This window comes from Cetorhinus maximus, chromosome 6 (genome assembly GCF_964194155.1).
Source record: "Cetorhinus maximus chromosome 6, sCetMax3.hap1.1, whole genome shotgun sequence".
Classification (NCBI taxonomy): domain Eukaryota; kingdom Metazoa; phylum Chordata; class Chondrichthyes; order Lamniformes; family Cetorhinidae; genus Cetorhinus; species Cetorhinus maximus.
Window position 1 is genome coordinate 107,779,908 of NC_135884.1, and position 14,785 is coordinate 107,794,692.

The 14,785-nt window shown below is 44.8% G+C and overlaps 1 protein-coding gene across 6 annotated transcripts in view; it reads left to right on the forward strand.

Moving 5' to 3' along the window:
- The window catches only part of rpgrip1l (RPGRIP1 like), a 300,654-nt gene that overhangs the window by 189,059 nt on the left and 96,810 nt on the right, over positions 1 to 14,785 (forward strand). For all 6 annotated transcript variants that reach the window (XM_078544267.1, XM_078544272.1, XM_078544269.1 and 3 more), the window contains 2 exons: positions 5,279 to 5,411; positions 12,004 to 12,083. In XM_078544267.1, the coding sequence (XP_078400393.1) occupies positions 5,279 to 5,411; positions 12,004 to 12,083 (213 nt within the window). The remainder of the gene's footprint in view (positions 1 to 5,278; positions 5,412 to 12,003; positions 12,084 to 14,785) is intronic.

Sequence of the window (14,785 nt, forward strand, 5' to 3'; positions counted from 1 at the left end):
GACTTTTTTTTTAGGTGCAATGTGGCTCCTAACACTCAAATGGTGTATAAAATGCACGCACACACTTTCCCATCAAACACCATCTTGGTAAAGGGGGTTGCATACATGCACATAACAACCACCAGCAGCATGCAGAGCAAGCAGAATATGATGTCAATCAGTGTGCAACATTCATTTGATGTCAGCACTGCCATTTTTGAACTCTATGCTACTACTTACATCACAACATCGTACAACTGAACATAATATTAAATGGCATGAAGGACCTCTGCTGTTGCCACTTAAAGGCATCAGGTTAGTTGGTGCATTATTTCTTCTGGTTGCCGGTCCAATTGTATCCATTTTTGGAGCTTTTCTATACTTGCCTAAGGTCTCAGTCGTCTACAGGTAATGGTCTGGCTGGTACTGAAGTACATTTTCTTCACTTCAAAGTTTGTACTGAAATAAGTTGCTTCTAGACATGGTAGGCCTTCCTCTTGGAATTGAGTAAGACTTGGAGAATGTGGAGGAGCCATGCAGAGCAGGACAAAGGAGAAGGGCTCTCTACAAGAAGCCATATCGGCCAAGGTCTTTAGGGGCAATTCTCCAACCTCTGCTGCCGTGAACACCAAAACTGGAATCATCTATCCCTTCCCCATGGTGAGTTTGGTAATGGGGGGCATTTAATTGTGTAGGAGAGTGCTATTGGGGACCCCGCCACCTACCCCGCTCCATCCCGATTAAGTCCATGGCGGGAAGGCCCGTGGACAGCCTTTTCACCCTGACACCAATTGAGGCCCATACTGGGCAATTATTGCCCACTTAAGGGCCTCATACTGCCGCCACTGGTATTAATCCAGTGGTGGGCGGGCGCTCATCATGCAGCAAGCGTGAGAAGCAAACCTGTGCGGGCTCGCTTGCGGACTCCCAAGGGGATGCATACCTCATTCAGAGGCACTCAGTGCCTGATCGAGGGATCTGCCATTGGGAAGAGAGGGACGTTGATAGCCATCCGCTTCTCTTGCTGCCGACACCCCCTCCCGCACCCCCCATTCCCCGCCCCCACCCCCACAGCAAAGCCCTTGGGACTCCCATCTGGCCATAACACTTACCCCTGGCCTGGGATCCAATGATGACCCTAGCCTTAGTGGGTGTTGTACAGGTAGCAGCTACCGCCTCATAAGTGGCATTGCTGTACAATAGAGTGCCGGCCTCTAATTGGCTGACATTTCTCAGCAGACAGGATTTTGCTCCTGGGCTCCTTGATCCTGGGGAAGGCCTGCTGCTGGCCTGTTAAGTGCCTGAGTTGTCCAAAATACAGCAGGCCTTCCCAAAAAGAGATGATGAGGGGCTCTAGCCGGATCTCTAACCAGAGGCCGAGACCCCCATCTCCTCCAGAAGATTACTGTCCAGTATTTTAATGCTTCATTAAAGAGATTGGGACTGAAATCTGGTAACTGCAACAGCCACAACTGCAACCTCAAAGGAGGGCAAGGACAGCATCACCTGTGGCTGTCAAGGTGACTATGGCTCTTAACTCTTATGTGTCTAGCTCCTGCCAGGCTGCTGAAGATGTAAGCAATGTCTCTTAGTTTTAGCATGCTGCCGCTCAAGGAAGGTCATTGAGGCTCTGTATATACAAACAGACCGCTTAATTTTATTCTCTCTTACCAGAGACAAGCAGGCCCAGCTTGAGGGTTTGCATGAATTGCAGGCTTCTCTATTGTACAAAGCGCCAATGACTGCCTGCACATTGCCTTGTGGTGCCTTCTGTGAGTTTGTCCATTTTCATGAACCAAAGGGATCCCATTCCCTCAACGTGAAGCTGGTGTGCGACCAAAGGTAGTACACTATGCAGGTCAATTATCCTGCCAGTAGTTAGGATTCCTTAATTCTGTGGCAGTCCCTTACGCCATCTGTATTTGAACTACAGCATCAAATTAAAGCCTGGCTATTGAACATATGTTGTTATCCACTCATAATATGGCTCATGATTCTGATACAAACCCATGCCCATGTTCGCAGCAGGCATACAATGAGAGCCATGTTGCCACAAGTAATGCTACAGAGCAGCCAAATGCGTCCTGAAGAAAAGCTGCTGCTTGGACCACCCCTTAAAGTACTCAGCTGAGCTGGTATCAAAATTCATGATAGTATTTAGCATACTGCACAGCCTAGCTAGTATGAGGCATTAATCTGAGGAACAGGAGCACAAGGAAGAGGAGGAGGACAAGTAGGGGAGAAGGAAGTACAACAGGAAGTGGAGGAACAAAGAGGATGGGAGGCTACAATGTCGTTAGCCCCTTTCTGCCCATTCTCCATGTGACCAAATAATTAATGAGTGATACCAATAATCTCAATCACGTTCCTCTATTCACCAACAGTTCCATGTTGCTTACCTTTCCTCTGTCACTGATCTTTCTGTCAACACAAAAATAGAAACAACCAGACAGTGCACTTTCCAATCCAAATGCATAAATTAAATCATGACCTAATGCATTCAACAATAAATTAATCAGCCCTGGGTGTTTCCTTAGTTTCTATCTTGTGTATCTTTGCCTCTCCCAGTGGTCCTACAAGGTGCTTCTGCAGTAGCAGCAGCATTTGTTGTGGAAGGCTGTTGACTTGCAATTAAGGAGACTGAGGTTGGGCTTAGAGAGCAACCTCCAGCATAAAAAATAGAAAGAATAGATCATTTGGCCCCTCCAGCCTTCTCCACCTTTCAGTAAGATCATGGCTGATCTAATTGTGGCTTTAATTCCACCTTCCTTCCTACCCCCTCAAAACGCTCGACTCCTTTGCTGATCAAAAATCTATTCAACTCAGCCTTGAATATATTCAATGACCCAGCCTCCACTGCTCTCTGTGGAAGAGAATTCCAAAGGCTAATGACACTTGGAGAGAATAAATTTCTCTTCACCTCACTCTTAAATAGGATATTCCTATTTTTAAACAGCACCCCTAGATCTAAATTGCCCCCACAAGGGGAATCGTCTTTTCAGCAACCCAGTCAAGCCCCCTCAGAATGTTATGTGTTTCCATAAGATCACCTTTCACTCTTCTAAACTCCAGTGAGTATAGGCCCAGCCTGCTCAATCTTTTCTCAAAAAGACAGCCCCTTTATCCCAGGAGCCAGCCTAGTAAAGCTTCCATGAACCACTTCCGATGCAAGTATATCCCTCCTTAAGTGTAGAGACCAAAACTGTATACAATACCCTAATTTTTGTCTCACCAATGCCCTGTACAGTTGTAGTAAGCCTTCCCTACTTTTATACTCCATCCCCTTGCAATAAAAGCCAACATTCCATTTGCCTTCCTAATTACTTGATGTACCTGCATGTTAATCTTTCATGATATATATACGAAAACCCTGGTCCCTCTGTATCGTACCATTCATCGTAAATAGTTCTGAAACATAATTTTTTTTGTGACAGGTGTTATTTTTTTCTCACATATAGGACATTTGACTTTTAACGTAGTGTTGCATTTATACAGGTTTAGTGCTGTCATGAAACTAACTTTTTTCATTATATCATTGTAGCTTATTATTAAGTAGGTTTATGGGTGTGAGTGTAGATGGTGCTGTCTGTGATTTAATTGAATTAGAGTCAGATAGACTGCAAGCTTGAAATTATCAAATGAAGTTAGGGGTAAAAGGCATTTGAAATGCTAATGAGTAAAGATGGATGAGGGTGGCATATAGGGTGTGATGGAAATTAGCACTTTGAGATAAGTGAAGGGGTTGTTCAGGTTTCAAAGGGACGATAGGATGCTTATAACTCACAAGATAAGCAAGGCCAAGCAGTATGTTTATTTTTCCCAAAGGTATTGACCATGTTGGCAACAGGAAAGATTTTTATATTATGGGAAAAGTAAATTTCCAAAGACATGTAGAAGAATGGAATTTACAGATTAAAGAGAGAGAAAACATATGTAAAGAGAAATGGAAGATTATGTAGCAGTGTGGTCATGTAAAATCCTGAAAGGTACATCATGGGCAGAATTTTCTGCCTGTCGGAGGGGTTGTGCGGGCACATTTGCAGTTGGGGGTGCACCACCATTTTATGTGGGCGGGCCAATTAAGGCCCGCCCAGCATGACGCCCACCCTGAAGTGCTGTGCGCTCCCTGTACAGGTGGGGAGGGGATTCCCTGAGCAGATCTGTGTGCTGTTGCGCACATGCACGGAAGAGCCCACAGATCTCCCTGAGGCAAAGTGCTTCCTCAGGGATATTGCTTCAACTTTAAAAACTGTGCTGAAAGGAGAAGAAAAAAATTATTGACATGTCCCCTCATGTGACACTGTCTGTGGCACACACTGTGAACTGGGACATGTCAATTACTTGAATGTCAAAACTTAATAAACATTTTTAAAACCCTCATGAAACCTCATCCCGCCCATGGATGAGGTTTCATGTTTTTTCAGAAGCCCGCCTAGGCTCCCAGTCTGCCTGCCAACCGTAAGGTTGGATGGGCAGCCCTGACAACAACCACAATTAGGTAATTAACAGGCCTTAGTAGGCCCTTGACAGTTCGGCTGCGAATCGGCTGCACACCCGTCAAACTAAAAACCTAAATGATGCGGGGTGACGTCGGGACGCACACACGACGTCACCCTACGTCATTTTACGTGTTGGCGTGCAGTTCCCTTCCCCGCACGGCGACCGGGAAATTCTGCCCCATTGACAGACTTGGAGGAAGCCTCTAGCCACTTTTGCAGAAGTCTGCTGGGCCCAATAACTAAAGTTGTGTTAAAAAGCTTTTGGAATTGCACTGTCGAGTGGGTGCATGTGGTAACCTTGCTGCATTGCCTATTTAAATTTAAAATCTGTTTTGGACTGTTGCTTTAAAGAGGGTATGTAGTTGGGAGTCAGATTAATTAGGAATTTTGGTATTTGTTATGGTATGAAGTTACTGTAATCTTATGTGTGTGCTTGAAATATTTTCTTTTGTTAATAAATGTTCTAATAAAATTTTTTAAATCTCTAAAGATGTTAGTGGACTCATTACTTCTGAATCCAGTGCACAAATCTTCTTGTAATAAATACAAATTGTAAAACCGTTGTGAAACCAACGTTCCCCTTCTGGATTTGGTCTGTCTGGCACATGTCACCTGCCACATCATAACAGTTAGAAAATGCTGTTGTATTGCATCAACTGAATAATTATCTTGTTCTATGTTACATTTCAAATTAGAATCCAGTTTTGTCTTCCTTTTTCTAAGTACTGTACTCATTTGGTAGTGTTAAAATCATTTTCTTCTTAAAAAACTGTATTAAATACCATGTTTTAAATACATAGGTTGTCACAGACACAGGGTTGGAAATTGGACAGGCTTCAGAAAGTGAAGAGGAGAGCTCAGCATTTTCAGCAGAGCTGACTTCAGCTATTTCAGGAGTAACTGAAAAATTAGATGAAACAGAACCTGGCCAAGGTTAGTACCTTAATTTATTAATCTTATTTACAAGATTCCATAAGATTGTCTCGGGTTTATGCATTGTAATGGAGCAGATATAAAGGAATTGCTTTGTAGCATATATACTCCCAAGACTTTGGGATCAGTGGATTGGTTACGTTTGTTATAAGTTATGAGAGTTTGGGCTGCTAGCACCAGCTAGAAGGCATGGGTTTTAAATCATCAATCCACAAGCAATGCACAGATTAGTAATAAATTGATTTTCCTCCAGAGTGGTGGATTTGGGGAGCAGACTCCTAACAAATGTAGTTGGTGGTGAGTTGTTTAACTCGTTCATAAAAGAGCTGGAAAACTAGAAATGAAAAGCTTGCAACTTGTCAGGTTTGAAGTTTTTGACAAAATAAATACAGGACGAGATGCTCAAATATTTCAAGGGGCACAATGATTCTGTGCTGTTGGGTTGGGAAGAAAGATATCTGATTATAATCAGGCCAAGGTTCAATAGTGCAGATAGACAGATAATCTGGAGATTTACAATTTTTGCTTTGGGGATCTTGGAGCACTTGTGCGGAACTTTCTCCCGGATGATTAAACTGATGAAAAAGAGTGCATGATAAGAGAGCAACCACATGATCTCTGGAAGGAGCTGGTTCATCAGGGTGAAGACTCCATTTTGCCCCATCATTTCTTATCTGGTGAATATTCTTTGTTATTGACTTATATCAAGGCGATACTACGTGATTAGAGCTGCATTAAATTTGTGAGGAATAATAAACCGAAGCTAGTAAAATCTTCATAATATTTTTTTAAAATTGGCATCAGACAAATTGTGATAGGAAAAGGTGTAAGCCAAGGTTTTTCTCATATTTCCAGTTCAACCACTGCAAAAAAAGGAGATTTCTGAGGGGAAAGGATGAAAAATGAGCTTAATCTGTACATGGGTAAACAAGGAAAATAAAAATTCTTTCCCCAAAACAAACTTTGATATAAGGGGCAAAATTATTAGCTCAGCGGGCAGGTGTGCGCCCAACCCGCTCGAGCGTTAAATGACGAGCATTGACATCGGCCGATTGTGCTGGAGTCAGCAGTACCCCCGCCGATAATTAAAAGGCCTGTTAAGGCCATTAAAGGACCAGTTAACTTAAACTTTTCGTCCCCCATCCAACCTTACGGTTGGCAGGCAGGCGAAAAGGCCAAGTGGCCTTTGCATTTCTTTGGAAATCTCATCCGCAGGCGGGATGAGGTTTCCAAAAGCAAATAAAAATAAAATAAAAGTTTTTAAATTTAATTAATAACATGTCCTTCCTCATATGACAGAGTCACATGAGGGGACATGTTTAATTACATTTTTCAAATAATTTTTCTTTGTTAAAAATGCTTCATCTCCCTGAGGCAGCTCTGTACCTCAGGGAGATTTTCAAGCACTCACTCACGCGCATGCGTGAAGTCCCCGCTCGCTCCGCTTGCCCTCCTCCACCCCCTGCCTCCCCACCACCCACCACACAGGCAGCGCTAAGCGCTGCCACTCACATTTCACACTGGACGGGCCTTAATTGGCCCACCAGCGTGAAATCGCGGTCCAGCCCCGATCGCCCCTGCCTGTCCCCAGCGAGCCCACTCAACATGGGATAAATCCTGCCCAAGATAAACAAATAAAACATGCTTGCCTGACGACAAAAAAGCCTTGAAAACGTAATAACTAAGCGTTACACTAGAGCATTTTTGAGCAAATAATTACTGCTTTCTTGTGGTATTATACCCTCCTTGATCCTTCAAAAAAGGGAAACCTGCTATTTTTACCCATTCTGGCCTAAAAGTAACTCTATAGTCCTAAACCAATCTGATTGACTGCTAACTGGCCTCCGAAGTAGCCTGTCAAGCCACTCAGTGGCATTAAATTTCGGGTAACTAAGGATGGGCAATGAATGCTGGTTGTATTGCCCACATCTTGTGAACGATTAATAATAAAAAAAATTCTGATATGGGAATGACATTTGCTAATGTAAAGCACTTGGCTATTCATTCTGCCAAGCTTATGACCCATTAACTTTTTTAATGGAGAGGCCATGACAGGGACTGAAGTTGGATGTTAAAAAGCACAATTAGAACCAAAGTGATTTTCTTCAGAACCGTTGAATTAAAAATCTATTGCCCCAGTGATATGCAGCATTACTTGTGCTCTCCTGAGTGGGCATTGTTACAGAGAGTACCATATTTCTTTTCTAAATTATATAGCAATTTCATTGTTTCATAGTTAACTTCTCTGCTCTCAAAAGCAAGTTAAAGTGATAGCTTACTATGACTGTGTTTTAGTGTATGTTTCATATATATTTATATGAATAATTGTGTTTTTTGTCCCTATACAATCAATTTTATCATAAGTTGCAATGAAAGCTGGTATCTAATACAGCTCTTAACTTTTGAGACATTTTTTGGGCAGGTATGCAAAACCTAAAACAAAAACAAAAAGTGCTGGGAAAACACAGCAGGTTTGACAGCATCTGTGGAGAGAAAGACAGAGTTAACGTTTTGAGTCCATATGACTTCTTCAGAACTAAAGAGAAATAAAAATGTGGTGAAATATATACTGTTTAAGGAAAGCTAAAGCTGGATAGAAGGCCAGCGATAGTTGGAGGCAAAGGTGAGATTGCAAAAGATGTCATAAACAAAAGGTCGAAGGGGTGTTGATGGCGGTGATACTGGCTAAAGGAGGTGCTAATGATGACGTTAAGAGAAGAAAGCAGGATGAACAAGTGACAGATGGCCCTAGTGGGGGTGGGGTGGGATGGGGGGAGGGGACGGTGTGGGAGAAAAGATCGAAATAGGCTAAAAGGTGGGGATAAAGCAATGAATGGAAATAAATTTACAAAATAATAATAGAAATAGATGGGGAAAATATATATATAAAAAATAAATACTTGAAAAAAGGGGATCAAAAAGGGGTGAGGATGGAGGAGAGAGTTCATGATCTGAAATTGTTGATCTCAATGTTAAGTCCGGAAGGCTGTAAAGTGCCTAATGGGAAGGTGAGGTGCTGTTCCTCCAGTTTGCGTTGAGCTTTACTGGAACATTGCAGCAGGCCAAGGGCGGACATGTGGGCATGAGAGCAGGGTGGTGTGTTGAAATGGCAAGCGACAGGAAGGTCTGGGTCATGGTTGCGGACAGACCAAAGGTGTTCCGCAAAGCGGTCATCCACTCTCCAATGTAGAGGAGACTGCATTGGGAGCAGAGAATGCAGTAGACCAAATTGAGGGAAGTGCAAGTGAAGTGCTGCTTCACTTGAAAAGAGTGTTTGGGCTCTTGGACGGTGAGGAGGGGGGGAAGTAAAGGGGCAGGTGTTGCACTTTCTGCGATTGCATGGGAAGATGCCGTGGGAGGAGGCTGAGGTGTTGCGGGTGATGGAGACGTGGACCAGGGTGTCCTGGAGGGAACGGTCCCTACGGAATGGGGGGTGAAGGGAAGATATGTTTGGTGGTGGCATCATGCTGGAGTTGACAGAAATGGCGGAGGATGATCCTTTGAATGCGGAGGCTGGTGGGGTGAAAAGTGAAGACAAGGGGGACCCTTTCATGGGAGTGGGAGGGAGAGGAAGGTGTGAGGGCAGAGGCACATGGGATAGGTCGGACATGGCTGAGGGCCCTGTCAACCACCGTGAGTGGGAAACCTTGGTTAAGGAAGAAGGAAGACGTGTCAGAAGCACTGTTTTGGAAAGTGGGATCATCGAAGCAGATGTGACGGAGGCAAAGGAACTGAGAAAATGGGATGGAGTCCTTACAGGAAGCAGGGTGCGAGGAGTTGTAGTCGAGGTAGCTGTGGGAGTCAGTGAGCTTGTAATGAATATTGGTGGACAGTCTATCACCCGAAATTGAGACAGAGAGGTCAAAAAAGGGAAGGGAAGTGTCAGTGATGGATCATGTGAAAGTGATGGAGGAGTGGAAATTGGAAGCAAAATTAATAAATTTTTCCAGGTCCAGACAAGAGCAGCATGAAGCGGCACCAAAACAGTCATCGATGTACCGGAGAAAGAGTTGTGGGAGGGGGCCTGAGTAGAACTGGAACAAGGAATGTTCCACATACCCCATAAAGAGACAGGCATAACTGGGACCCATGCGGGTACCCATAGCCACACCTTTTATTTGGAGGAAGTGAGACGCGTTTAAGGAGAAATTGTTCAGTGAGAGAACAGGTTCAGCCAGACGGAGGAGAGTGGTGGTGGATGAGGATTGTTCGGGTTGCTGTTCAAGGAAGAAGCGGGGAGCCCTCAGACCATTCTGGTGGGGGATGGAGGTGAAGAGGGATTGGATATCCATGGTGAAGAGGAAGCGGTTGGGGCCGGAGAACTGGAAATTGTTGTGAATATTGGTGGACTGCTGTGGGAGTCGGTGGGCTTGTAATGAATATTGTCCACCAACGTTCATTGCAAGCCCACCGACTTCCAAAGCACAATTTCCAGTTCTCCGGCCCCAACCGCCTCCTCTTCACCATGGACGTCCAATCCCTCTCCACCTCCATCCCCCACCAGGATGGTCTGAGGGCTCCCCGCTTCTTCCTTGAACAGAGGCCCGAACAATTCCCATCTACCACTACTCTCCTCCGTCTGGCTGAACTTGTTCTCTCACTGAACAATTTCTCCTTAAACTCGTCCCACTTCCTCCAAATAAAAGTGTAGCTATGGGCACTCGCATGGGTCCCAGTTATGCCTGTCCCTTTATGGGGTATGTGGAACATTCCTTGTTCCAGTCCTACTCCGGCCCCCTCCCACAACTGTTTCTCCGGTACATTGATGACTGTTTCTGTGCCGCTTCATGCTCTCTTCTGGACCTGGAAAAATTTATTAATTTTGCTTCCAATTTCCACCCCTCCATCACTTTCACATGGTCCATCACTGACACTTCCTTTCCCTTTCTTGACCTCTCTGTCTCAATTTCTGGTGATAGACTGTCCACCAATATTCATTCCAAGCCCACCGACTCCCACAGCTACCTTGACTACAGCTCCTCACACCCTGGTTCCTGTAAGGACTCCATCCCATTCTCTCAGTTCCTTTGCCTCCGTCGCATCTGTTTCGATGATGCCACTTTACAAAACAGTGCTTCTGACACGTCTTCCTTCTTCCTTAATCAAGGCTTCCCACTCACAGTGGTTGACAGGGCCCTCAACCGTGTCTGACCCATCTCCCATGCCTCTGTCCTCACACCTTCCTCTCCCTCCCAGAACCATGATAGGGTCTCCCTTGTCCTCACTTTTCACCCCATCAGCCTCCGCATTCAAAAAATCATCCTTTGCTATTTCCGCCAACTCTAGCATGATGCCACCACCAAACACATCTTCCCTTCACCCCCTCATCAGCATTTCGTAGGGACCGTTCCCTCCGAGAGACCCTGGTCCACTCCTCCATCACCCCCAATACCTCAACCTCCTCCCATGGCACCTTCCCATGCAATCGCAGAAGGTGCAACACCTGCCCCTTTACTTCCCCTCTCCTCACCATCCAAGGGCCAAAACACTCCTTTCAAGTGAAGCAGCATTTCACTTGCACTTCCCTCAATTTGGTCTACTGCATTCGCTGCTCCCAGTGTGTTTTCCTCTACATTGAAGAGACCAAATGCAGACTGGGTGACTGCTTTGCGGAACACCTTCGGTCTGTCCCCAACCATGACCCAGACCTTCCTGTCGCTTACCATGTCAACACACCGCCCTGCTGTCATGCCCATATGTCCACCCTTGGCCTGATGCAATGTTCCAGTGAAGCTCAACATCTCGCCTTCTCATTAGGCACTTTACAGCCTTCCGGACTTAACATTGAGTTCAACAACTTCAGATCATGAACTCTGTCCTCCAGCCTCACCCCTTTTTGATCCCCCTTTTTCAAATATTTATTTTTTAATTTTAATATATATATTTTCCCCACCTATCTCTTATTATTTTTAAAATTTATTTCCATTCATTGCTTTATCCCCACCTTTTAGCATATTTCGATCTTTTCTCCCACACCATACCCTCCCCTTACCCCACCCCCACTAGGGCTATCTGTCACTTGCTTATCCTGCTTTCGACTCTTAATGCCACCATTAGCACCTCCTTTAGCCAGTATCACCACCATCAACGCCCCTTCGACATTTTGTTTATGACATCTTTTGTAATCTCTCCTTAGCCTCCACCTATCACTGGCCTTCTATCCAGCTTCACCTGTCTCAACCCCCTTAAACAGTATATATTTCACCACATGTTTACTTCTCTTTCGTTCTGAAGAGTCACATGGACTCGAAACATTAACTCTGTTTTCTCTCCACAGATGCTGTCAGACCTGCTGAGTTTTTTGTTTCAGATTTCCAGCATCTGCAATATTTTGCTTTCATGCAAAATCTAAAAATGGTTTGTAAATCTACTGTGATTTACTGAGATACTTAACTACCATCCATGTATTTTGCATATTCTTTGAATATAGTCATAAAACAACGGTCATTTAGTTAGTCGTAACTTTTTATGAAGTTATTTGACTGGTTGATCCTATTTTTATCATAGTATTGTGTAGCCATCTGTTCCTACTATAAACATCTGAAAGACCATCAATCCATTGTTATTAGCAGTGAACTTATCTTTTTCTTAGTTGACGATGACGCTGAGGAATCAATAACAGACAGTGATGACTGTATTGTCCCAGGCCGGCTGTCAACACATATCAAGCAGGTTTGTCCATTTCTTATGGGGATAAGGCAGGGGAGTGGGTCTTGGTGGAATGCTCTTTCAGAGAGCCAGTGCAGACTCGATGGGCCGAATGGCCTCCTGCACTGTAAAGATTCTGTGATTCTTTTAAGGTTTGAAATTTGATTCTAGGAGCTATAGAAAGCAATTTTAATGCAATGTTTTGGAGAGAAGTATGGTACTGATCATTTGACACCAAGGGCTGCATCTTCTGGTCAACGAGTGGGGGGCAGGACGCAGGACCCTCTTGCCGATGCATAAAATGACGTGGGTGACATTGGGCGGGCGTCCCAACATCACCCCGCGTCATTTACATTCTCAGGCCGGCGGGCGCCCACCAACCTGTCAAAGGCCTAGTAAGGCCATTAAAAAAGTAATTGAAATCATTAATGGTCCTGCCCATCCAACCTTAAGGTTGGCGGGCAGTCCGGGAGCCCTGGCAGGCTTGTGAAAAGACATGAACCTCATGCACGGGCGGGATGATGTTTCATGAGAGATTTAAAAATTTCAGAATATTTAAAAATAAACGTTATGGACATGTCCCAACTCTAGAGTCCATGATAAAAGATTTAGTAACTGAGTACGTGGAAAACAGTGGCAGAATCAGACAGAGCCAGCATGGATTTATGAAAGGGAAATCATGCTTGACAAATCTCCTGGAATTTTTTGAGAATGTAACTAGTAGAGTTGATGAGAGGGAGCCAGTGGATGTGGTTTATTTGGACTTTCAGAAGGCTTTTGACAAAGTCCCACATAAGAGATTAGCGTTTAAAATTAAAGTGCATGGGATTGGGGAGAGTGTATTGAGATGGATAGAAAACTGGTTGGCAGACAGGAAACAAAGAGTAGGAATAAACGGGTCTTTTTCCGAATGGCAGGCAGTGACTAGTGGGGTACCACAGGGATCGGTGCTGGGACCCCAGCTATTCACAATATATATTAATGATTTAGATGAGGGAACTAAATGTAATATCTCCAAATTTGCAGATGACACAAAGTTGTGTGGGAGGGTGAGCTGTGAGGAGGATGCAGAGATGCTTCAGTGTGATTCGGACAAGCTGAGTGAGTGGGCAAATGCATGGCAGATGCAGTATAATCTGGACAAATGTGAGGTTATCCAATTTGGTAGCAAAAACAGGAAGGCAGATTATTATCTGAATGGCTATAAATTAAGAGAGAAATGAGCAACGAGACCTGGTGTCCTCGTACACCAGTCGCTAAGGTAAGCATGCAGGTGCAGCAGGCAGTAAAGGCAGCAAATGGTATGTTGGCCTTCATAGCGAGAGGACTCGAGTACAGGAGCAGGGATGTCTTGCTGCAATTATACAGGGCCTTGGTGAGACTACACCTGGAATATTGTGTGCAGTTTTGGGCTCCTTACATGAGGAAGGATGTTCTTGCTATAGAAGGAGTGCAACGAAGGTTTACCCGACTGATTCCTGGGATGGCGGGACTGACATATGAGGAGAGCTTGAGTCGATTAGGATTACATTCGCTGGAGTTCAGAAGAATGAGGGGGGATCTCATAGAAACCTATAAAATTCTAACAGGACTAGACAGGATAAATGCAGGAAGGATGTTCCCAATAGTGGGGAAGTCCAGAACCAGGGGTCATAGACTGAGGATACGGGGTGGACCATTTAGGACTGAGATGAGGAGAAATTTCTTCACCCAGACAGTGGTGAGCCTGTGGAATTCACTACCACAGAAAGTAGTTGAGGTCAAAACATTGTATGTTTTCAAGAAGGAATTAGATATAGCTCTTGGGGCGAAAGGGATCAAAGGATATGGGAAGAAAGTGGGAGCAGGCTATTGATTTGGATGATCAGCCATGATCATAATGAATGGCGGAGCAGGCGCAAAGGGCCGAATGGCCTACTTCTGGTCCTATTTTCTTTGTTTCTATGTCACATGAGGGGACATGGCAGCAAAATTTTTTTCTCATCTTTATTTAATGTTTCAAACCTGAGCCGATCTCCCTCAAGCAGCATTTTGCCTCAGGGAGATCTGTGCGCTCTTTCAAGCGCGTGCGCAAAAGAGTGCACTCCCGGCTCAGGGAATCCCCCCACCCGCACAGGGAGTGCATAGCACTTCCCAGCAGATGTCACACTGGGCGGGCCTTAATTGGCCCGCCCACGTAAAATGGCGGCACACCCCCAACCAGGGGCGCCAATCAGGAACCCGCCAGCCCACTCCCACACATCACCAACCCTGACGGGGGAAACATGTTTAAGTCTTTATTGCTGGTCAAGTAAAACAATGGTCTGAATTTTATTTTTGGCGGGTACGTGCAATCGGTGGCCTGGCAGCGGCCAGGAAACGGACCGCTGACTGTGATTGGCACTCGACCATGATTTCACGCCAGTTAATGCGCGCTGAAAAGCTCAGCGCTGCTGGGGTGGAGGTGAGAAGAGGGCAGACGATGACATCACTGCTGGTGCAGGTGAGCACTGCGAGAGAGCTCCCTGAAGGCAGACAGCTGCCTCAGGGAGCTGCAGACCTTCACATGATGAAATAAAGGTTTAAAAAGCTGCAACAAAATGTCCATGCATCACAATCAAGCACCTCATAAAGGCGAAAATATACCTCATAAAAATGCTGTCAACAGACATTTATTTTAGTTTTATTTCATAACAGAGATTTCATCCCGCCCTTGGATGAGGTTTGATGAAAAATGTAAAGGCCGC